General features: G+C 36.5%; 1 protein-coding gene across 1 annotated transcript in view; it reads right to left on the bottom strand.

Moving 5' to 3' along the window:
* Window positions 1–26,472, bottom strand: part of COG5 (component of oligomeric golgi complex 5) — a 188,705-nt gene that overhangs the window by 49,598 nt on the left and 112,635 nt on the right. The window contains exons 8-11 of the mRNA XM_032996224.2: window positions 16,255–16,420; window positions 15,044–15,156; window positions 14,871–14,948; window positions 1,056–1,137 (exon numbers count right to left, since the gene is read on the bottom strand). Of these exons, the coding sequence (XP_032852115.2) occupies window positions 1,056–1,137; window positions 14,871–14,948; window positions 15,044–15,156; window positions 16,255–16,420 (439 nt within the window). The remainder of the gene's footprint in view (window positions 1–1,055; window positions 1,138–14,870; window positions 14,949–15,043; window positions 15,157–16,254; window positions 16,421–26,472) is intronic.

Below are 26,472 nucleotides of genomic sequence, written 5' to 3'. Positions count from 1 at the left end.
CTTACTTCTGAAATGTCGGTTGATCCCATTAACTCATGTCACAATTTTATAATCACAAAACTGAGTGCTGAAAACAGGTAGCACATGTTCATTTTGAACATATAAGATTCCAGGTACATACATACTGCTGCTAAAGTAATGAGTAAAGCAAGCAGTAAAATTAATATGTTTTAACACAAGATGAATACATTTTCTTTTGGGACCATCTAGTTACTTAGCAACCACTGAACACAAATCAACCAGCTAGTTCCTCAAAATAATACTGCCGCTATAAAGCCTGGAAGGACCAAATTTTGAAGGGCCAATGCAACAGCTGAGATCACGAAGATAAATGCACATCTTATGCACTTTAACTGTATGTGCATAAGATTAATTTTATATACTGTATATAAACATTAAAGATATATCTACAAAAGCACCAAATTCACCTATGATCCAACTACTTGCCGTATTAGCATGTACTGATAATAGTACTGTCTTATGTTTATACATTATTTTTATTTAATATTCCTTGACTGTATCTGCTATTTATGTATTACACATGTACAGAATATCATGTATAGTCCAAACACCAGCCATTTATCTATATTTAGATAAGACACAATTTGGAAGAAACTCAACTCCTATTTACAAAGGTATCCAAAAGTGGCAAAAATCAGATTTTTACAACTAATCAGTGTTTAACAAGAAAAGAGTGTAAGAACTGCTCTTTAAAATCCAATTACTATTTTTGAATTTGGCAAACCCATTCATTTTGGAAAATATAATGTACCATTCCAAATATTTTTACCTCCACATACAGTTGTAAAAATACGTTTTTGTTATTAAATAATGACTACTTAATGAAGCAGAAAATATTTCTTTCTGAAAATTCAACCTTCGTTTAGAATGATCACCTTGTTTGATTACCAAGAAGTTTTAAATTCACAGACCCCGCACTGAGTGAACCACTGCTATAGTTCTAGTAGAGGAGGTAATGAGCAAAGGGCTTACTGAAATGAGACATTCAGAATAACTATAGAACACATTACAAATCATTTATACCAAATACTTACAGTCTGTTGCTGATTGAAACTGAGACGAAAGTGTCTGAGTTACTGCAGTCCAAAATTTGTACAAAATATCAGACTGGCCATCCTGATAGCAAGGGACAAAAGAAAATGCAAGTTTCAAAACATACCCTTTTCAAAGAATCCTAAACAATGCAAATGCTTCCAGTCAAAGCTGTTCTACCATCACTTAGAATAAAAACTAAGTATATGAAGTCTGAGTAGTCTTCCTCAAGTTTAAAGCTAGAAAAAATATTGGAGAAAACAAAAATAAAAGCTTCAGTCTTCTATCAAATGGAATATTTTCCTTCAAGTCTGAGAGAAATGCTCCCAGCTCTCTAGGGGCATGACTGTAGACTGAAGCAGTGTATCTCAGGAGCCAAGTTAGAAAATCTCTTTGCATTGCAGTGACCTTCGCAGTCCATGGGGGGTTCACATGCTGGCTACATCACAGCAATTATTGTTACTGCCATTACAATGTGCTTGCAAACACCGACCAGGGACCAAAACCAGTACATGCTGCTCTGCTTCACACAGAACAGTCTCCTGTTTCTAAAAACATAAACCACATGAAAATACAGTTAACCTCACAGTTGACTCTTTTATCACCTTGTCTCATCAGGGCTTGCTATCGTAAGTGGAAACCAGGTAGCATATTCTTGGCAAAAGGACATACAAGAAATGGCTGTTTCCATACTCACCCCAACATCTTGCACTACGCTTAAGCATTAAAGCATGATTTTGTTTTCTCTCTTTGATTTCTTCTTGTCTGTGTGTTTGAGGTAGAAAAAATTACAAGAGATGACGATAGGTATCCTGTCCTGCCCATGAGTTAGATACTTGGAAAGCTGTCCAGAGTTTTCATGAGAAGGGGAAGCTCACTCTGGACAGAACGGTTTTCTTCATTGTATGATATACATGTAATGTATTGACCCTAGTGTATAAAAATACCAGTTTAACCAAATCACTATAGTAATGGTAATCAGCATGAAGTGTTCAGGAGGAAAAAGTGAAACAGCCAGCAGTGATGACAAATGTCAGCAATTCTACGGATCTTGTGCTGGTACTTAGCAGCTTCTGTCCTGACTCACTGAAACATCCAAGGTTTTAAATCAAAGCACAACTTTCACAGCTAAAGATGGGTTTAAGTAAGGGGTCAATACTGAAATCACTGTCAGAGGGATGCATTTTCTCAGCTTTCCTTTTGGTACGGCCAGTGACTTCACTATGAGAAAAATGAAGGGGAAAAAAAAAGAAGAAAACCACACAGAAAACAACCCACCCCAAACAACTGAACAAACCTAGTTCTTGTTAATAACACCAGCCCTTTTAAATTGTCAGTTCAGCTTCTGCACTGCACAGCACCACAAAAAAGAAGCAATTATCTATCAAAGTTCAACTACTCCAAATTGAATTACTACCTAAGATGACAAAGGAAGAAAGAATGCACTCTATTCACTTGCATTGGCAATAACATGCAAAGCAATGAAGGCATTTAGAATGTCATCCATTAATAGGGTACCACTGCATCCCACTTGAAGATCTGGTCATTGAAAGACTGCAAGTTCAAACTCAAGTTTCAGTTCCAAAACTATCAGCTTAAAGAACTGATATAAAACCTGAAAATCAGTCAAAGGTACACTGAGACATCTAAAAAAAAAAAAAAAAAAAGTATTACCAGATAGAATGCTTTCACAAATTCTGAGATTAGATGAGGAATAAATCCAATCCTACCTCTCATCTCTAAAGATATTCAAGGAATGACAGAATTTGTGGGTCATGTGTTAAGAACTGAGAGAGAACATCTTTTATGATGTTGGATTCATACTTGTTAAATGTATGAGAATTAACATAGAATACTAAAATAAACTGAGATGATGGAATATCATTTTTGACTGCTTGAGGACACTGACAGATTTAGAAACTGAAGTAATTTATTTTATAGCTATGTTCGTATTATTTTCTGTAAAATTGTACTTCGTTTTTATAGATGGGCAAGGTAAAGTTATAATATCAGACAATGACTCAGAAGGTGCACTTCATAAAATATCTTCAGGGTTTTTTGTAAATTTATTACTATAGCATAAACGTGAAATTACTCAGTTCTTCATTTCACAAATCTACACTTATAACATGAAAATTAGTATAAAACAAAAGGTCTTTCACATCAACTACAAAGTAAATTAACTAGTTTTCATCTTCTCTATCCCAACCTGGAACAATATTTGCCTATTCAGCATGGTATTCTAAATTTCTAAATAATCTAATGGAGGTGGGAAAACATTTACAGAGCATTTTCAAACACCATCTATGGCTGTCATAGTTTCGACAAAAAATGCAATGATTAAAGGGTCTTGAAAACAAACTTGCATGTATTCCCTCCACAACACTTCTATCTTAATTGTCAGATTCAACATGGTGACAAATAACAGTAATATACATGTGATGACATTGTGAAAATACGTAACTTCTGTATGTACCTATATATATACATAAAGTCAGATATATATACATATGTACTCATGTAAACATTTGCATAGTAGCCACAGATGTACCAATTAAGCCTCTGTCCATTAGCTTGTGTCTTCTGACCTGGGCAAATGGTGTTCATTAACTGTCAGAATTCTGTAGTGAAGGCAGCCCTTGCATCTCAGCTAACCAACTGTATTACATATGAGGAGAAACAGAAGGGAAAAGCCACGTGGAAAACTCAAATAATATTTCATCCTGACAACTCAGTCAAAAATGTTTAGGCGAAAAAAAAATTAATGCCTCAGCTTTACACCAACTAAAACCATTATCTACGGAGTCATTACTGCTTGCTTCTATAACGTAAGATACACCGTTTCACTTTGTCCAGTGTTGAGATGCAGTCCCTCTGGAGGTGAAATACAGATGCTGATTAATAGTACACAAAAGACCATGTAAGAGTTTGTGGCAGGAACTAGAGAATACTGTTGCCTACGCATACACCAGGGGGTATTTAAGAGGGTGGACTGTATCTACCAAAATTGGAATACAGCAAGGCATTAACATTAGATGCTCCTGCTGAAGTAAAAAGTGTCATATGCAACCATGAGCATCCAGAAACCATTTATCTATTTTTCTTAAACCGGTAATTAAAGGAATGTCCCTCTCTTTGTACTGGACAACTTCTTCAAGAACTTTAGTAGATAGGCAGGATGAAGGTGGAAGAGGAAAGGGCAGTACTGTGTGCCTGAAATGTACACAGCAAATCTACTGGCTCATCTTATTGCAATGGAAAGTTTATAAACCTTCACCTATGCTTCACATAGCACCAAGAGCAACATCCCACAGTATCAGAAAGTAACCGCTCTTTTGGGCCTTTCCCTTTCAGTAAATGTCATCTAGATAAAATTGCATTCTTGTCATCTTCCCGTCTGTAGAGTGTAAGTAGTGAATATGGTCCTCCTCTACATGTGCACCAAATACCCTCACTGGTAGACAACGTATGGGAGAATTGGGTACATCCACATTAGTGACTGAATGTGTAGAAGGGATTGCTTTTGGTGCAAATCTGTCTTGTGTCTATACTTGTTTTACAGAACACACTGAAGTATGATAGCAGACTAACTTCCACTATTCAAGAAATACACAACCTCATCATTAGCTTAAAAAGAACAACTTCTGCAATTAAATAGCTTTTTGCAGCATATCATCTTATTTTTGTAACAGAACCCACAAGGATGTACTAATATTTTTATCAATTAATATTCTGAGACTTTAAATTAGGAATTTTCCATTTCTCTCACTTCTCAAAATTAAATAAAATTGAAAGATGTTAAATTACTTACACCCCCTCCAAAATAAAAATGCTTGCTTTGAAATCTAGTCACAAGCAGATTAACATCTTGTGATACAATCCCTTGTAGCAGGAGCAGCTGACAAGATGAGTAATGAACTGCATCCGATTATCTTTTCAGCTCTGTGGCAATCATTTTCCAACAGCTTCCTATTCCATAACCAACAACACTGGGAAAAGGTCACCATTCTGTCGTATTTCACCCCCATCAGTGTATGTGTTTAATAATGCAGAGAACACAAAAACCTCTGAGAGTTAGGAGGTCTAGTACCGTTATCCGGGGCAAAACTGTTTCAGGTGCATACTGCATATACAGAAATCCTACAAGAAGCTTCCATACATAATTTAAAGTATCTCAGAAGGAAATTTTTGCACTTTAGCATATAATAGAATGCTATTTCCTCTTTTCGTGCAGTATGTTCTTTTTTCAACAGAAGAACCCTAACTGTAATTGATAGTATCTAAAACTCAGGACAGGCAAGATTCAGGTTGACAAATACATATCTTCCCCATCATGGAATACAACTGAATTCAATCTGTGAACATTAATTGTAAGCAACTGTAGGACAATAATGTCAAAACACGATTTCCCTCCAGAAGTAGATCCATTTAACTCAGCATTTTTTAACTCATGGTACTATCTCTTCGTAGCTTTTTTTTGATCTCACAGCAGAGTAAATCTGCACATAAATCATAATTTGCACCACTACAAAATGGTTGGGAGGTTAAGATCGGGCACAGAACTGGATATTTTTTCATAAAAATCTGCTGTGAAAATGTTCTTATACTTAAACTACACTTACATAAATCAATAATCTACCAACCCAAACTGGGAATTAAAAATACTGTCACTGCTGTTCCTGTGCCCAGTGACCACTTTATTCCCCAGAACTGATACAGCTGAGCCAGGCACTCAGACAATTTACTAGCCCCCGTGCAACAACTTGGGCAGTGCAAGACAGCTTAGATCTGTCTTCCTCTGGTCAATTCTTTGCTTTCAGAAATGAATTGAACAACTACCCAGTAACATAAACTAGGGCAATGCTCTGCCATTCTGACCTGCTGGACAGCTGGCCAGAACCAGGGGAATAGAAAGATGCTTTTGAAAGACATATGGACTATAAGCATTTAGCTACTTTTAAAAATGTTATTCATATGGAATCCACTTGCTTCTGTGTAGAGTAAAACAGAAAAACACAACAATCAGATTCCAGTCTGGCCCATTTACTCTAATTTTACCCTTTTTCATACTGTTTAAAAATTCAGTACTTGGTCACACATACTATTCACATAGCAATTACTTGCTCATGGAAACTGCACACATAAATTAGACAAAATATGTCCAGCAGGCTAGACCACAAATGGCAATGATTTTTCTCAACAGTAGGGCTCACTTCATTGTGTACATGAACTGGACAAAGATCATTAGTGTAAACAATAATTCAGCAAAGCTTACCCTTATTAGAACAAGAGATGCAGGCAGTCTGTTTGACTTCCATGGTATACCTGATTTATGTGAACTTAAGAATGTGCTTAAGTGCTTTGCTGAATGAGGGCCATAATCAACAATCAGCAAAAAATGTGTTCACCTTGTGTAACTAGTTTCAACTATTACTATAAAGTTACTATTGTCAATACTCTGCACAGACAGTAATATCGTGCAACTTCCTCACAACAGAGGGCTTTTTGAGATAAAATGATTAGGAATGTGTGCCAATACTTCAAAATGACAGTGCCAGGAGACATTTAGACAGTATTAGTTCACCCTGCTCTCTGTCCCAGCTCAAGAATGCGAAGTTGAACATAGGCCTCTGCATTCTAGATGAACACAGACTAGCAAACTGTATTTTACAATAAGGTTCCCTTAAGTAAATCTTTCTGTCGTAAACTAATAAAATTGAGTCTTTCCCCACTAATACAAGCATAAGTGTGAAAATTTAATATTCTAATGGCAAAAGTTTAAAATTTTTACTAGTTTAGGACAGAAAAGGTCTACATTTAGTAGATGCCAAATTCGAAGAGACCAACCAGCCTTTCAGGCAGAGATTTTAGGCGGCAAGTCAACAGAATCACAGTATGGTTGAGGTTGGAAGGGATCTCTGGAAGTCATCTGGTCCAACCCCCCTGTTTAAGCAAGGCTACCTAGACCAGGTTGCTCAGGACCGCATCCAGGTGTTTTCTGTATACCTCCAAGGATGGAGACTCTACCACCACTCTGGGCAACCTGCATCAGGGCTCAGTCACCCTCACACTGCAAAACTGTTTCCTGATGTTCAGAGGGAACCTCCTGTGTTTCAGTTTATGCCTACTGCCTCTGGTCCTGTCACCAGGCACCACTGAGAAAAGCCTGGCTCCAGCTTCTTTGCACCCTCGCTTCAGGTATTTATCTATATTGATGAGATCCCCCTGAGTCGAGTCTTCTCTTCTCCAGGCTGAACAGTCCCAGCTCTCTCAGCCTTCCCTCATGGGAGAGATGCTCCAGTCCCTTCTTCTTTGTGACCCTTTATTGGACTCTTTCCACTGTGTCCGTATCTCCCTTCTACTAGGGAGCCCAGAACTCAACACAGTACTCCATGTGTGGCCTCACCAGTGCTGGATAAAGGGAAGGATCACCTCCCTCAAGCTGCTGGCAATACTTTGCCTAATGCAGCCCAGGTTCACCTTCTTTGCCACACGGGCATGCATATTGCCAGCTTATGTTCAACTTGTGGCCCACAGGTCCTTTTTTACTAAACTGCTTTCCAGCTGGGTGGCCCCCGGCATCTACTGGTGCCTGGGATTGTTCCTCCCAGGTGCAGGACTTTGCAATTCTCCTTGTTGAACTTCACAAGGTTCCTGTCAACCCACTTCTCCAGCCTGTTGAGGTCCCTCTAGATAGCAACACAACCCTCTGGAACATCAGTCACTCCTCCCAGCTTTATGTCATCAGCAAACTTGCTGAGGGTACACTCTGCCCCATCATCCAGATCATTAATGAAGGTGCTAAATAGGACTGGACGCTGTATTGACCCCTGGAGTACACCACTAGTTACTGGCCCCCAGCTAGGCTTTGCACCACTGATCACCACCCTCAGGCTGGCCATTCAGCTAGGCCATTCGTAAGCAACCCTAAGTTCATAAAAAGCTGAGTTTCAGAACCATAAAAAGAGGGCTGTTATAGCCCACAGAGGAATTGAGACTGCGGATTCAACCACCTTCTATGCTATGCCATGACTGGTGGTAAGGAAAGGATTCAGATCAGTATTCTTTTATCAGTATGGAATGAACAGGCAAAAACCCCATTTATACTTGCATATTTTAAATTATTTTTTTCAGCAGTCTTTATATCTTTAGTGCATTGTATTATAGCATGTATGCCAACTTGTTAATAGCGTGAAGCAACATTATTACTCAGCTGTACAGATTTGAAATTTAGATTATTGTTGCCTGTTTGCAGAATTACAAGATTATCTTTGATGGAAAAAAATACAGGCTGACAGAATCCATGTGCTAAACCCCATCCCACTTACTCACATGAAAGTGACTTGATTTCACAGTCCAAAAACTATAACCCATTTTCACTGATAACTACCGGTAAGCTAGTAAACCACTGAACAATAGTGGGCTGAGTACCAGTACCATGAGAGCAAAGATACTTGAAAATCTGCATTACTGTTACTTTACAATAATTTTAATGCTGCAGCCTGTAAAACTGATTTAAAGTCTCCTTAAACATAAAACTAGAACAGCATACCTCATTTTTAAAAAACATACCAAACTACTAATTAACTTTGCTATTACTGAAATTAAACCTCTTGAGCTCTGTTCTTAATATAACTATTTAGTATCTACCATTACATCTAAATTCAAGGAATGAGAATGAAAGTACCCCCTTATTCATTATTAGACAAGAATGCAAGAAGATGCTGAAAAGACATATATTTATTTATACAAATGTCTCTATTTCCTCCACACTGTAAATTTAGAACTTAATGAGTATAATTTCCCATCTGTGAATTATCATATTTGTGTGTGTCTAAAATAGCTATTCTAACAGTCAAATAATAAATCTGACCCACTGATTCTAAACTGGCCCCCACTTCACGACAATCACTTCCAACTTATTTTTCCCTGTAGAAATTTTGATACTTTGAGTAGAATGTGAAAAACATCTTTATTGTCAAGCCTCTTTGAAATGTAAAACAATATAGTGAATATTACCATGCAGCTAGTTGCTGCAGGCTCCTGAAATCAGGCTTTGCATACTAATATATACAGTGTTTTCTATCCGTAATCAAAGGCTCCACCATAAAGAAATACGGGACTTGCGAATGTTGCTCTAAAAGCAGAAGACATTTAAAGGACAACCTAAGTATTTTTTCCACCAATAACGCAACAATACAAATGATTTAACAATTTTGTACAGCAAGTTCTTATGGGACAGAAATAAGGAAATCTATTTGCACTATTTCTATAGCAACATAATTGCCAGACATTAGACTGTGAACAAAAAGCCATCATCTTCAGTTGTGCAATTAATCAGTAAAGAAACAGACAAATTCCGAGTGCGTTTTCAATAAACCTTTTCTATCTTCTCAAAGTAGTTAAGATTAAATTTCGAAAAAGAACAGTGCATTTAAATTTCTAATGTTGTCTACATTACACATTGCAGGTGAACAGATGTCAATAAATGACACCATGATTTTAAAAATGACCTTGATTTTTCTGTTTTACTGCAGGGCATAGAATTTCATTACACTGAGCTGATCAGTTTATACCCAAGGTGTAATAGTTTCTAGACTTCCAGCAGTAGTGCAACATTTTTAAAAGGTCTCTTTATGCAGCTGACAAAAGAAACAAAACCTGGGGTTTTTTAAATATATAACTTTATTTTCTAGTTAAGAAGGTTAAGACTGTGCATTTTCCCTATTACACTATTAGAATTCTTAAGTGATTCCTCAGAAAAACTAATTTGTAAGGAACAAAAATACTTAGGTCTTAAACAGTGTCCTATATCTCCATAAGTACTTAAAACATTAATTAATCTCCCCATATCCCTGCAAGATATGCATCAACTGGAAGAAAATTAACGTAGTGTTTCCAAAAGCCAGTAACCACCCAAGGGACCTGACAGCTTTCTTCTATCCAGAGAACTGATTTAGTATGTACAGTAGCAATTCAAACTACACTTTCACCCTGACTACTACATACCCAGTCCAGGGGTGAAAGGGCGGTTTGTTACCAGCCCACTCAGGCCATTGTTGTTCAGGTAGGATTGACAAGAACCATGACAAAAGGTGACACTTCTAGTAAATGCATTTCTTTATAGCAAGCTGACTTAAAACCAATTGACTTAATTTTCAATCATCACCAAACTGCAATTTGCAGAAACTCCACCAAACCAGAAGTGAAAAAGAACAAAGGTCATTATAATCTACTAACCCACGAAACCTCCACCACCATCCCTTTTATTTACATCTGCACATTTCTGTCAGAGAAACGGAATTAAAGTTGTAGAGAAAACGTAGTGTCATCAGAAAACCACTGCACAGGCTCTGAGCCTCCCATTTGAATTAGAACCAAATTACTTCTAGCACGGCTGTCTGGATACGCTGATCCATCCAAAACGAGAATCGGGACTTTTAACTGGTAAGACCTTTTTGGTTTTTTAAGAGAGGCCTCAAAAATCCTGCAGCTGAATTCAGCAAGACAATTTGTAGGTTTGAAATAAAGAGCATCTTCAGTATTTTGAGAATCAATAGATCTCCACAAAGTACCTTGTTATTGCTTAAATAATAAACAGAAACCACAGTAGAAATGATGTGCAAGTAATCTAATTCTGCTTTTTTAAAAAAAATACTGGAAAATAAATCACATACTTGTAATAATAGGTAAAAATCAGATTATTTTCTGAACTCACATAAGGCAGTAATTAGATTATTTTTCTTTTTTTTCCACTTGTGATTATTTTTTAATTGGGTCATCTGAATGTGAATATTTGATGGTAGATGTGAATAATTTCAACGCAGCAACATTTTTTAACAAGTTTAGATGGGCAGGAGAAATAAGAAGGTGAAATGCAAATATACTTTGGGCAATAAACATTTCTATTTTCCATTTATTTTCTTTATCTTATGTAATGATGAGGACATTTCCTTCTGTATCGTTAACACCTCATACTGCCAGTGTTGACAACTCAGGAAAATAGCCTGCTTACTCACCAAACGTTCATCAAGAGAGGCAATGATAAGAGCCCTCCACAAAGTACATAACACTCCCTACAAGCCTCAGCTCACTTTTTTACCCAGAGCCTTACATAAACGGCAGGGTTTGCGGTGTGCCTTAGCTGCTAACAAGTGGGACGTCAGCAGACCAAAGGCGATCAAGGGCAGATCTGCCCTCTCACAGGGAGTACCCTCCTGCCCAGCTGAGAGACACCCGCTCACCCTTTCTACTGACCACCCCAGAGCCCCCCTACAAAATTATCTGCTGTTTTTAAGACTGCTTCTCTCTCTGCAGAACTGTTCGCTGATCCTGTGTAGGAGTGAAGGACCTAAAATAGATGAAGATCAGAGATCATTTTCAACTCTTTTACAAGGGGCTTAGAGGGATTCTTATCTCTAATTAGGAAGGTGACTGTCAGAGAAAGATATGTTCTGCTCTGACTTACACTGAAGTCAATTGTAGTTTAGGTATTACAACAGCTGAGGCAGGATTAGTCACTACACATTGAAAGAGAGAAGCAATAAAGCAGAATAAACTGGAGTAACCTAATAGCTCTCTGAAGGTGAACTAAGCAATTGAAAGAAGTGATATAAATAACCAGTCATTAGGTGAACAAAAATATCAATTTTACATTATTTAAATCTTATTTGTAATTTTAATTTTTACCCTCAAAATCATGAAAACGATAACCTTATCTTTTAAAAAAATGTACAAAATTAAACCTCTATTAGTTTACTCCAAAACTAGAAATCAGAATTTAACAAATTCTGAATTCTTTTAGCCTTGTTCCTCAACTAAATTCTAGTCATTAAAGGCCTCTTTTCTTACATGAAATCACAAAAATCTCCATTCAGTCTTAAAAGAAATGTATTTCTCCTTTAAATACCCAATAGACTTTTTCAGGAAATCTGTAATTTTAATATTTACAGATTAATAATTATTCTATAGTTTATTACTGCTATGAATGTAATGGTTTTTACAATGTACTGTGAGTGCATGATTTCTTTTCAAAATTGCATTCATTTCATATTGTGGCAAAGGAAAAATACCGAAGTCTAGATCTGCAAAAGGAAGGAGAGGAAAAAAGTGCAGAGTGAATTTAATCTCCAGATTCTTCCATGATACTCAGGTAATCCTGGGTACATCACTTAACTCTTGGCCACATCTAATGGTGGAAAAATTTTGAAGTGAATTCTATAATAGAAACTATAGTGCAGAAAAGATGCGGGTGTTGTCATTGCTCTCCTGCTGAACTCCAGTATTTATACATTTTGCAAGTTCTGTGACTCAGTTTCTCCATCTGTCAGATTTTTATTTTGTTTCCTTTTTTTTTTTTCTTAAAACAGAGAGTTTTTGTGACTCCTTTAATTAATTAGTGGTTTTAAAACTACATTTTTGGATATAATATGATACAACACTACTAAACATTATTATGGTAACAGGTAATTAGAAGGCCAGAAAGCACGTTTGAAATCATAATACAAAATTAGAAAAAACGCAGGCTGTGCTATCTGTGAACAGAAAGTCACAAAAAATCCCCAATAGAGAAAAAGAGAATGCTTTAAACAAAACAAAACAAAACAAAAAAGGCAAGTAGCTTCCTTGCTATTAAAGGACTTGTGCTTTAAAAAGGCTGGGTCTCCTCTTCTCTTATGCCTCCTAGGATGATACTTGCACTGCAGTAATCAAAACAAGGAAGCAGATGGACAGGCAAAGTGGTACTGCAGCTGCTGCAGAAGATGACTATAATAATAATGTTGACATCAGTAAAAGTAATTAGTGCACAGACTGTAGAGTGGATGATTCGTTTTCCTATCTTCTGGTGTGGGCATGCTGCCCTAGCGAATTGGTCTAATGTTAGTACCTTTAGTTTGTTTTGTTCATTTGCTCAGTTTATTAATCAAATTGAGTACAATAAAGAAAATCCAACTTTTCCCCCTCTCCAGAACACTTGCTGAGGAAAGCATTTAGTTTCAGTTTGGATTAATATGAAACGGAATCTTCATCATTAAATGACAAAATTCCAGTTTCTTACTTAAATCTATTTTCAATGTGCACAAGATACTCTCCCATACAGCCATCTGTACATACACTCTTGAATTTCAGCAGCATGTAGTACTTGTCTGGCTTTGTCTAAACAACAGCTCTGCTGTTCGGTATGACCTCACCACCTGCAGGCTGGGGCCATACCTTTTTTAAGGGACACTAAAACAAATGGTCTAATTGTGAGAAGGGCCAAGAAAAACATTGTGCTACACTCAACCATCTCAGGTAAGAAGAAAGTAAAGCATCAGTGCTATCAGCAGTACCGTGTCATGATGAGAGAGTCCTGGTAGCATCAGACAAGGATGTACCACTACTCCTTAGCTACCTATCAAGAATGACAACTGTCCAGCTTGATGTTATACTACACCAAAACACCTGTTGAAGAGCAAATTAATTGGAAGAGTGGTAACTGTGGAGAAACAAATAGATGGATTTTATTTGGGAAATACAATTTGTCACTTAGATGCAATACTGCAGTATGAAGTCAAAGGTAAGGAAGTGTAATCAGAGAGATCATAGAATATGCTTAGCATATGACATGACAAAAGCCTTTTATTTTATTTTCCAATGAGTTTTTACTTACTCTGCATCTACCTTCTATTGAGATTCATTTTCCCTGTTCATTTATTCTCCAGGTTAATAAAAGATTTCCTTTATTATCATCCTCAACAACTGGAAAAACTCCTATCCACTTTTCAAGTGCTGTTCTAGAAGACGGAAAGTGAGAAGCACAGGCTCAGGGTGAGAGCCACTCACAAACACTGAAAGCTCACTCATCTAAGCTCCCTTTCCATCCAAACTTTATGAGCCTTCCAGAGTTTCTCCTTAGACATGCTGATCTACTGAAGGGCTCCACCCAGGCAGCAACAGATATTTTTTTTTGCCAGATTAAGCATTTTAATGAAGAAAATATGTTAAAAGTTTATAAACTTTTTGAGGTGTTTTGTGTCTGGGTTTTGGAGGTTTTTTACAACAATGAAAGAGAAGCTTGAAGTGCCTCATAGGTGATGGGCTTGACAGGCAGATAAACTTAAATGCTGTATTTAACCTTCATTATCTGCTTTCACTGTTGAGCAGACCATGTTTGCATATGAAGAGTTTCCCCAAAGTATTTAAAAAATTACGTTCGTGTAAATTAAAAATCCAGCCCCATACTTTGAATAGCAGATATCTGCATAAACACATCTTTTGTTTTTGTTTCTTCTCATCTACTAAGGTAGATAGGTTCAGTAATTATGTTCCTAACACTGAAGGAGACCATTAATCAAATTATTCCAAATATGAATAGAAAACAGTGCAACTGAATGGAAAAGAATAGGTATTCAAAAGAACAGCCACGATTATTTTTCAGAGAAGAAATTGCCAAGAAGTAGAGAAACAGATGGCTGAAAGTGTTAGATGAAGACACATTCTCCTATGCAAACTAACAGACTTAATTAATTACTCAAATCACATGGTATTTTATGGAATGACATTAATGATCAGTAATAAAAACTGACAGTGGTGCCTTATCAGCTCCCTTTAAAGAAAACAAAAGAAATTATTATAAAAAGAACATGTTTACACCCTACAGATGTAACCCACAGACCATAAATATAGATTTCAATGTTAGTTTGACTTTCAACACTTTACCATTAATTTAATTATAAAATTTTTATGGAACTGTAAAATTGTAAACAAAAGCATTCTCTCATCACGTTTTCCTTAGCGGAATTTCTAAAACATATTCAGATAAATTAAAACTTTACCTTAACTATTTCCTCTATGAAGCAGATGTGTGACACAGGATCTCTTTTCTTTGTCAGTACTTTCTGCAAATGTTGCACCTGTAAGAAAGAATTTATTGAGAGGAAAAAGTGACACCTAATATCTTACATGCAAAATTGCATGACTAGACAAAGGAGAATTATTTGCTGAGTACCTGTCCGCAAGCAGCACAGATCTGATCCATGAGTTTCTCCATGTTTGTCCAGAGGGCTGCTCGAAAAGCTGCTGTGTTCCCAGGTGTTGGCATAGCAGCTCTACCAGGGCCACCTAAATGGTTTTTAAAAACACACAGCAGCACATCTCAGCTTTCACATGTGAAAACTAAAATATCAGAAATATAGATCTCTGTGCACTCGGACATAAGAGTTTTTCTGTTTTAAATCAAAGCAGCCTAAAATAGCTTCAAAACAGAGTTTTGTGAATGGCCTCAGTTGTCTCAACTAAGAAGTCAACTAAACTCTGAAGTTCAGTGAGGATACTTCAATGTGCACAACTGTTACCTGCTTTACCAATTCAGACCTCCACAGAAACACCAAGGTAATACCAATGAGCACTGTTGTAGGATGTAATAGCAAAGTGTAATGGCAGAGACAGTAGCTGTGAAAAAGACAGGTATCACCAGATCAGGACTTAAATGCATAGGCAAACTGCTAAAAAAAAGTGATATTCCAGCTGAAGGGCATGCAGCTTATAAACCACCATTTTTCTTGAGAAGGGCTCTATTATTTCTTTATTATGCTAGTGATCATGGTTTTGGATTCTCAACTTGTTGCAAAAATTTTTTTTTTAAAGTTTTAAATGTTCACACTGCTGAAGTCCAAATTTGCCTGCCCACCCAACTCCTCAGTATTCTTTGGTATCTGAGCTAACACATCAGAACTAAATGTTTAACAGTACAACATACCTTCATACTGAATATACTGCTTTGAAACACTTCCCATCTGACAACAGCATCACAATGCAGTTTCAGGCTTGTACCATTGCTTGCAAATAATTTCTACCCATGATCCTCCCAGCAACACAAAGAAAGCAGAATTTGGATTCATCTTTTCATGGTAAACTGCTAAGAAAATGCTGCAAAGTTGTAAACTAATGAGGACAATTTTCTGAGCAAGTCAGGAAAAAGAGAGGAGTGGGGAATAAAGGAAAACCTCTGAGCCTGGTAACAACAGACAGACCCAATTTTGGCTTTGTATTAGATGACTTCCAAGACATGTCTAGTCCCGTCCTCCACTGGTTAAAGCAAGCAAGGAAATGTTCCTATAACAGGCTTGGATGTGAGAGTTTCTTTCATTTGACAACATACTGTACATCTGCGAAAAAAAAAAAAATCCGTTATCTTTCCCTGTAAAACAAGCATCATACCTCTTGTAACAGTTTGAGATGGCTGGGTCAATACTCTGATATCCAAAGCATTTTTTATGTTCTCCTCCAGGACTGTGCAGTATCCATCCACCACATTAGCAATGGTATCCTTCAAAGTCCCAAGGTTGTGGAAAACCTGAAGAGCAGTTCCCACCTGAGTAGGATTCTATAAATTAAAAAAAAAAAAAAAAAAAAAAAAAAAAAAATCATTATTATCTTTAACTGTACTATAGGGGGTTTTTATCCATGATGAGGCATCATTTTACTGTGCAAGTTCATCTTTAAATTCAGTCTGTTAATTCATTTCATCTGACATTAAATAACTGGCATCCTTACAGCATAACAGAGAACAGCGGGTAAAGGAGAGGACTGATTTCCTTTGTTGTTTAGCAATGCTTTGCTTAGCTTCCTTTGGCATTATCCTCTGAATAAGAACAGAAAAAAAAAAGGGAACTGGAAGCACTGCTGGCAATGTCTAACCTGGGGTGGGTTACCAGTGATTGATCCAATAATTCCAAGGTTACTTACAGTACAGCTATATTCAGCTATGGTGTAGCTAGTAATACTGTTTTAACATGCGGTATCCGTTACTGTACTGTCATTTAAGTGCCAAACAGTTAATTAAATATGATACAGGCTTTAAAAAAAAAATAACCAAGGACAAACAGATGCAAGCAGGTCAAGCCCCTACACTACTGACTACTGCAGAATTTAAGCTTGTATTTCTACATTCCTGTTTCTAACACTGACAATAACTTCGTCTTTCTCACAGCAGAATTAAGAGTACAAAGCAACACAGTGATCATTTCCATAGCCAAAAAAAAAAAAAAAAAAAAAAAAACCAAAACAAAAAAAAACTAAGCTCAAGTGTCTCTGCATTGTTCACAGGTTTTTAAAATACAGGAGAGTCAAAATTATTCAAAAAAACCTGTTCAGGTCCCTCGTTTAAGAGACCTTTGATTAAGATTAAATCTGATGATAATTCCATTGAGCAACACTAAACACTGGCATGGGTGCTATTTAGCAAGAGAAAAGACTCAAATTATTGCCTTTGGAAACTAAGCACTGTCATCCATACACTGAATACTGCTTTTTTATTTAGCATTCACAGGCAATTAGTGGAGGGGTCGATCAGTTGATCACACACACATTAGAGATGCAGTCTTTTGTCGTTTTTCTTAGTGACTTCTGCCAGCGGTAAAGAACATGCTCTGGCAGAAATCCTGCCACCTGGACTGGACAGAAGCATCTGAGACCACAAGCACATCCCACTAAAAACTCCACCTGGACGCTCCTCTGGCAGGGAGACCTTCCACCACTGCACTCCTGCTGGTGGCTGCAGCAGTAGTAGCCACTAACACTGAAAACGAGTCTGCTGCAAGACCAGTGCAACTCTGCTTCATCTTCCCCAGGTCACTGCTGTTTTCAGCCAGACACTCTGGGGTCAAAGAATGACGGTCTAACCACCTCTCCTTCAAGTGTGCGGAACTTGCACTGATACCACAGCAGTAAAGCTATGATGTGGTGGCTGTGCCGGGGATTCACTTGCTGGTACGTTCACCTACTACAACGGCTGTTCTGATCCATTGATGAACAGTGCATGCTCCTCAAACCTAATGTTAAAGGACACAGAACTGTAGCTACACATTCATGTCACTCTTTCTAGGGTTTTTGCAAAGATGAGAATGATAGTTGAAGCAAAGAAGCCAGATCTCATCTCCTTCCCCAACTCCAAGGAGGAGTTTCCAGGTTTAGTGGAAAGCAAGGGAATATTAGGCATGTATTATGGTTTGCAGACCTTATGCTAACTGTACCAGTTTCTTTTTCCAAACAGTGTGGGAGTTAATGAGCATTCCCAGCATAGTATTATGGGGCTGGGACTTGTAGGTTTAGTTTCTTGACAACTGGGTATGCTGTAAAATTTCTAAGCATCCTGTGGGTGTGCTTGTGGAGGTGGGAAAGTAAGCCATAAAGACTGGAAGATTAATGGGATGTCAGAAAATGAAGAGTAGTATAATGCAAGGAGGGAATTTGGGGACAGAATGAACAAGAGAAAGAAAATATAAATTGGAAGAGGACGGGGAATAGAATGAAAAGAAACTGGAAGGAAGAAAGAGAATGAAACTGAAAGGAAGAAAAGTAAAGATAGAAGAGACTCACCTCATTTATCGGTCTTTCCTGTTGAAATTGTTCTAATTCTTATAGAGTACTTAGACAATTATAAAACTAGAGAGTCAGTAATATAAAATCAGTAAATTACTACTATAGTAAGAGCAGTCAGTCAGGTTTCAGTCAGACTCTAATGTTAATGTATTAACTAACAAAAAAATAGAACAACTTAAAAAGGTGAGCAGGGCACTACTCAGCCTTGAATAACTGATGATCTGACACTTTCCTGACAAAGAGGTGGTATATGCACAAATAATTTCAGGCAAAAGATAAATCTCAGAGCTCCCACATCACAGCTTAGCAAACTAACTGCAACTGCTGGTCAGTAAAGACACAAAAATGTGTTCCGACAGGGCCTGAGCTATGTTTCAAAAGAACTGGTTTTAGCCAAAATTTGTCAAACAATTAATTCTAAAGTGAGGAATAGTTAGAGAATAACCAAAATACATCATTATGAAAACCTGCTATGCACTTAAGCTATCTTCCAAATCTAGTACCAAAGTTAAAATCAGAATAGAACAAAGATTATTCAGGTGACCTATTTGTTACTTGCTTTAAATTGTGGACATGGCCACTGACACAGGGCTTCTAGCTCATGTATTCATCCTGCATAACTGAAATTAGAGATATATTAAAACTCTGACAGCACACAATAAAATATCTGGTTTGTTTGTTCCATATATAGTATTTTTCTCTCCTCAAAAAACAGTTTGTTTTATAGCTCCAGACAGGCTATATAAAGTCCATTGTTGGTTTATCACTAGTCCTAAGAGAACTCCATTTTTGATGCAGATAGTTTCTAGATTTAGATAATATGTTAAAAAAAAATGGAGCATATCTTGGGACAAAAATTATTATGTGCGAAGAAAATGTTGGTAAGCAGGAAGAAAACAAATTATTGTACTTTCAGGCTTGCATATACATCTCAAAATTAGACTGTTTATCACTAATAGACAACAGAAAAAAAAAATCTGAGAATCATTATTGCAGAATTTGCCACTACCAACAGACTTTATTTATAAGAATTTGCCCTTAATATTTTCATTTTATTTGAGAAAGCTTAAAGCTAAACATTTCTGAGATGTAAAAGTGCCACAATTTTTATCAAATGGAAAGCATGCATTCAAAGTAAAAAACCCCATCTGACTACAGAATTGATTTACAATGGAAAATGGAATCACATTGGAGAATAATATTCAGAACAGCTACTCACCAGGAACTATAGGGAAAATAATATAACTATTTTTGAGATGCAGTTTAATGACTCTATTAGCAATATTTTATAATCAAGTTGTCTGACACTGCAGGCAACTACACTGAACGATTTGTAAGTGCTCTTCTTAGAATCTCTGTCCATAAGATACTATGTTCCTTTTTGGTAAATGAAGGCTCAGAAGTAGTAGTTTTTACCAAACACGAAGCAGGCTGGCTTTACTATGTAAAAATGCATGGGCAGGTAGAGCAACAGCAAAACACAATTCTGCTTCTCACAAGGTAATACTCTCTTACACAATAAATTATCATCCTAAAAAGTATTTGTACATGTGCCATAAACTATAAGTTATGACAATCAGGAGAGATGGGGACATAGAAAAATAGTACAGCATTTAATAATATGTTAGCAGTACAATATAATGTGCATGAACACAACCATACACAAGTGAAATAAAACCATGACCTCACAAACTGTAGACCTACAACACTACCTACTCAAAGATTAACTACAGTGATCTTCAGATTGAAAAAATTATAATGAAGCAGGGAGCTAAGGCGAGATGGAGTTAAATCCACCAATAATACCCTTCTCCATTCAAAGTACTCCTCCATCTGGCATGTCACAACATAATATGTTATAGATATATGGAAACTAAATTCCACAAATTTAAGAGCTTAGGAAGACTCAGTGAATCATCAGTTCAACATATGAAGGAAAAACAAGAAAGGAAAAAAAAAATGAATTGCTCAAAAGCAAGTTCTACCATGAAAGCAACACTCACAAATATTTAAAAACATCAAAGTTTCTCAGTATCCATCAGACAATACATTAAATAGCCTGGCCAGAAGGATGATATTAGCCACCACTTAAAAAAGGCATGCATGTTTCCATTTATGTTTTAGCAAAACATAAAGATACTCATTCAGCAGCAACTATGAAGAAATGTTTGTACCAAACATATTTGCTCATTTACTCTATCACTGAGAACTGTTCATTTTACTAACATTTTTTGATTCATTTTATTCCATCCTATTTGGATCTGTAGACCATCATAGACAAGAAGAAAAAACTGACATGCAGTCATTAAGTATGATTTTTTTTTTCCCCCACAATTATACCACATTGTTGTTTTCAAGAGTTGGTGATTAGACTCAATAACCCAGAAGATGCTGTCCAGCCCAACATGACATTTACAGTCATTCTGCAGAGCAGAACCCCAATTGGTCACTTCCTTTCCCACAAAGATAATAGTGAAGACTAGATAGAAATGTCATTAGAAACTTAAATAAATACATATTGCATTTCTAATTTGAACATATCTCCTAGGATGGAACCAAGTAATTTTCTACTGTCAACTGCCAATACTGCAACTGGTTTATAATGTCAAACATTACAGTCTTTTATTTTATGATTGCCACTAGTGTTATCAGAACAATCTTCTGAAAGCACAGCTAAATACAGAGCAATATTCTTTTTTATCATTAGAAATGTAAAGCCTGCTTCTCACATGTGAGTGTGGTGATGACACTGAGCTAATCTGAGGACAAGAAGGTTCCCAGCATGAGGCTGAAACAAAAATAAGAAACGTGGATGACAGGCAAAACTAACTGGCTCAGGTGCTACAAACACAGCTTCCAAACTCACACTCTACCTTCTCAGGGTATGGGATTCACCATGTGGACCCTTCTTCTCCAGTCAGTGCTGTCTTGGGGAACTCCACTTCATTATTTCTTTATCCAGTGCAAATCTGTCCATATGACCCCATGCTGCAGGGTCCTCACCCATGTGGACTATCAACTTCCTTCTCAATTGAACATGTGTTAATTGCCCAAAATATTTACGGCCAGTACTACCTGAGACAATTAGAACTACTTTCATAGAGAAGCAGCGTTATAAATCTAATTAATTGCTAACTGTCATGTAGTTAAATTTCACAAGTGCCTGCACCACATAATCAGAACAACTCTCTGAGGAAATGTTCTTTTACATGACAGTCTGGAAGCATCACAAAGGGAGAAGTAAATTGGACTAGTCCCTCACTTAGAAATGACATTCCATAGCTACTAATGCACACTAGAACATTTCTGGTTTGCTTACTAAAATCAGAACAGCGATTCTGACTGAAAATCTTTATTATTATGCAAAGAACAAATGACACTGTTCAGGAAAGCCTGTGGCAGGAACACAAAAGAAAGTTTTCACTACATATATACATGTGTAGATACATGTATTACTCAACAGCTGTGATTTCAGTTTGCTGCCACATCCTCACCTCTCATGTAGTAAAATGTTCACCATGCCCCATACACAAGCACTAAAAGCATAACACAGTACAAAAAAAGAATTACATATGTTGCTTAGCTGAAGGAAGATCCATAATTACTATTTAGTCCAGGTATCACTTTAACTGAGTGGTCTGACAATGTGGCAAGCAAGAAATACCATTAATAATATTTTGAACAAAACACAACATTTGCTAGCCATCAAGAAAAAATCAGCATTAAAATACAATAACCCTAAAACCAGACACACATCAAAATAATCAAACTTGTAAATGAACATATATTCTCTGACAGAAGGTTATTGCAGTCCTCCCAGAGTAACTGCAAAAAGATTTTCCAGAATGATACTTCTAAGTATCTTTGACTGGCACTTTGTATTAAACAATTTCATTTGATAGTAGATTTCCTATATTGAGAACTATTTCAGTTACTTTTCTACATCTGCTTCCCACAGGTCATTTTGCTTGTATGAGACAGCAGTCACAATTTCCAACACAGCACAGCTTTACAAGGTCAGTTAAATAATTCAAAATAAAGACCCCCTCATATGGCTGAAAATTCCTAGTCAGATCTTCATTCACAGTATTTACTACTTCTCCCCTCTTGCTACCATTGCAACACACTGACTCCTTCAAATAATTTTCCCATAAATAACATTACTACCCCTAATGACAAGTACTACTACTTGAAGACCAAGTGATTGAGGAAGGGTTTGTAAGCACTTGCATCTACCAATTACAAGTAGTTCTTAGTCATCTCTTACAGACACCAAAAGTGAAAAAAATGAGAAGTTACTCCAGGAGAAGTTGCATTTCAATTTAAAGAGCTCAAGCAGGTAAGCAGTGAAAGAAGAAACTCAGCCACCTCAGTCACAAAAGCAAGGAAAAATGACCTATTGAGGAGAATTAATAATTTACTAAGAATTGTTGGAATTCTTTCTTTGCAGTATCACTCAGCTAGTTTAATTGCAGGAAGGATTAACAAAAAACTAAAAGTAGAAATTAAATGCCAATGAAATTCAGCTGCAGTCTAAAAACAGTATTTTATTTCATTTCCAAAAGTCCATGCCTTAAAAAAATTAATTGATATATCACAACTCCTAAAAATGAACTTACTTAGGGAAGCACATCTCTATGTTCATTAGCACCCCATCTGTCTTTTACTCTGTTCATCTTTAAAATCTGAGCAATACATGAAAAGGTCAAATGGACAATGTAAAGCCAGATAATACAGACTTCTTTCTAATGATCTTACAGTTGTTCTTGTTTTGACCTTTGCAGCACTGGGAGAAGTGAGTAGTTAAGATGTTATAATTTTCTATAGAAGGTAATACTGGCATAACACATTGCCTAGACTCTAGAAAAGCACATTTTAAGCCTTAAGAGGCAAGAATGCCAAAGCTAAACATTTAAATATGGTTAGGTTATAATATCTACCTTCTGTCAGACCATGTTTGGAATACACAACTTCTTTTGGTAAAAAGACCTTCACAGGAAAGGAAAACAGCCATAAAGCACAGCCATAAACAGCCATAAGCCTCATCATGTCCTCAAACTAGGTCAGACTTTTGTTTCTTAGAATAACAAGAAGTAAATAACAAGAAGCATTGCACTACAAAGGTTGAAAGAAAAAGATAGGGGAAGAAAAAAAAAAAAAAAAAGAAACAGCAGCAATAAAATACTAGAAAGCAAAGAAACAAGATTTTTCAACACAGCTAAATAGCTTGCCAAAACACTTATTCTCTATAATAGTGTAATCAAAGCAACAGATGGCTAAAAGCTAATGGAACAGAAAGGCATCAGGAACTGTTGTAAAGAATTACCTCATGAAACATCAAGCAATATTCCAAAGTTTACCAAGCCTTAGGCTATCAACGTGACAGCAATTTCAAAGAAAGTATCTGGCATCTCTGAGGACAGATCAGCTACATCAACTAGGCCATAATAATTACAAATTTCATCCTACAATGCTGTATTTGAGTGTAGAAAAAATATAAATTCAGAGTAGAAATCATACAAAATGATAAAAACTATAAGGAAACAAGGAAATGGGGGCATCTGAGCCTAATCAAGCTTCTTAAAATACTTATCTCTTATGCAATTTGATCAATCTCTAAAGTCCTCATCAATAATGATGGCCAGTTAATCTGAAGATGTGGCTTCTCTGTTAAAAACACATATATCACTTTCTGATGAAGGTCAGAGAGTATAGGGCAAGGTTGTAGCACCTCTTGTCCTTGTGCAAGCTTGACTTGAACCTGTTAGACTCAAGTGCCATTACTGAAGCACAGAAGTATAAGGAAACAAAATCTCATTACTAATTCTGATCTTTGGACAGCAGCTTGAGACCAGATGTTTTCTCCCACCTCAGAACATCATTATGTACATGCTCACTCTGTTAACTGGTTGAACAAAGCCATTACAAAACAGAAATGTCAAGTTTTACTTTTAACTCAGTCTTAACAATTAAGATTAGGAATTAGCTACTGGAGGTTTGTAATATCTATTTTCTCTGTTTAAAAAAAAAAAAAAAAACAACTAATTTCAGACAAAATATCCTTTAAATGGTATGCTCCTAATGATTTAAATATGTACCAAAGCCATCTGGGTTTTCTTGTTCTCTTGCTAGTCTTTGCAACAAGATAATAATTACCTATGCAAGTGACAATATCTCATTTATGGAATCTGTGCATGTATTGTCAACAGCTCTGAAGTGCCCTTAAATATTTAAAAGGAATGAACTTTTAAAAGTTACTTTATTTTAAATTCTTTTCAGTTATTATTTTATTATTTAACTACAGACCTCTGTCAATGAGAGATTCGCTGTTGGATCATATTTCAAAATATTTTTCTTCTTCTTAATTCAAAGTTTAAATTCCTTGTATCTCCCACCTGTACAAAACTTCATGTCTGCAGATAACTTGGAGAAGAATCACAGGATCACCAAACAGTTGAGGTTGGCAGGGACTGCTGGAGATCACTCAATCCACCTCCCTGCTCAGAGTGTCTACTAGACCAGGCTGCTCAGGGCCTTCCAAGGCAGAGATAGGCTAGTTCAAATGAGCCAGAAGACATCCTTCTCTTGCTCCATCTTTCCCTCCTCATTCTGCTTACAGTTCCAGGAAAATGTAACAAAGGACTCAAGCAGTCATTTTCATTGAGTTTCACTGAGGTTAGCTTCTGTACTGTACAAGCGTCTGTATGCACACCTACCAACACTTCTTCAGTGTTGGCAGTGTTACCCACCAAGCATAGTATAGTCTTCCAAGCACTCTTGTTAATTTGTCCACTGGGAAAAGCATGATAAGACTGACCTCTTTCTGTTACACATGCTACATTTAAAGAAATACATTTCATATATCTAGTCTCTTCAAAAATAAATGGGTAGTCTCTTTAAAAATAAATGGGCAAAGCTATACTATACAAAAACTTGTACTATGAAGAAAAAAAATCTGAAGTCATCTAAAGAAAAAGAAATACTGTGCCTAGTTTTACCTGCAGGTAGCACATGCATTTGCGATCCTGTTCTACTACTGAAAAAAGCCAGTCCCCACCCCTCACTTCACTTACCTGCCAAGGATGCATTTTGAAACCTTCACACAAGCAAGAACTTACTTGGGGTGAAGAAGTAAAGAGGGGAATAAAAGAGGAGAAGCACAGTAGTTAAGTGTATAACTTGTTCCAAACAGAGGACATTATTCAGCAGCTAGGAACTGCAGTATTTTGATGCAAGATTTCTCCTTTCTAATGCAACATACTGTTCAGCTCTCTATACCATTTCAAGCTAATCCAAAGCTTTAAATCTTTTGTTACCATAAGAACATCTCTAAATGTACGATAATGTAGAATTTCATGTGTCACTGAGTAGCAAATCAAGAACACAATGAAACACCCATTTTTCAGAGAAGATTAAGACAAAGAGCAGATTTTTAACCTGAGAAAAAGGCAAAATGAATTATATTATCTTATTTAGATGAGTATCATGGCTAGTCGATCATATTTTTCACTCTGCTCTATGCAGATGTGGCTTATTAATGCTTTATATGTTTTTTCTTGAATCACCTAATTGCATTATTTCAGAACCTGTTAACAATCAACAGTCAACAGTACAAACCACAAATAGAATTACAGTCTGGGAGAGGCATTTAACAATAACATACTATCTTATCTGGAGAGAAAGAACCTCAGTGTATCCTTAGTTTTGAAGAGAGACAGATACACAAAAGTACCAATTTAAAAGACTGGGATGGATTATACAAAGACCCAGCTAAAGCCAGGATCAGTCTCTGCTCAGCTGCATCCCTGGAATCCTAGCAGAATTTCACACAAACTGTTTACCTTTGAGTATTTAAACCAAATCAGAAATCATTTTAATCAATTTGGTACAAAACACTTGAATGAACAAGGACTTTGGAAGACTACCTTATTTCAGTTTTGATTAAGCTCATTCTATAAAGACTAGACCAATGTAATTAAAGAACTGCAATGACTAATAAAGAAAAAACCTCTATGATTCTCATTCCAGTCTCAGGAAAACCTCTATGATTCTCAT

The sequence above is a fragment of the Tyto alba genome, unplaced genomic scaffold, assembly GCF_018691265.1.
Source record: "Tyto alba isolate M040663 unplaced genomic scaffold, T.alba_DEE_v4.0 Super-Scaffold_2, whole genome shotgun sequence".
NCBI lineage: Eukaryota > Metazoa > Chordata > Aves > Strigiformes > Tytonidae > Tyto > Tyto alba.
This window is presented reverse-complemented; position numbering and strand designations above follow the sequence as displayed.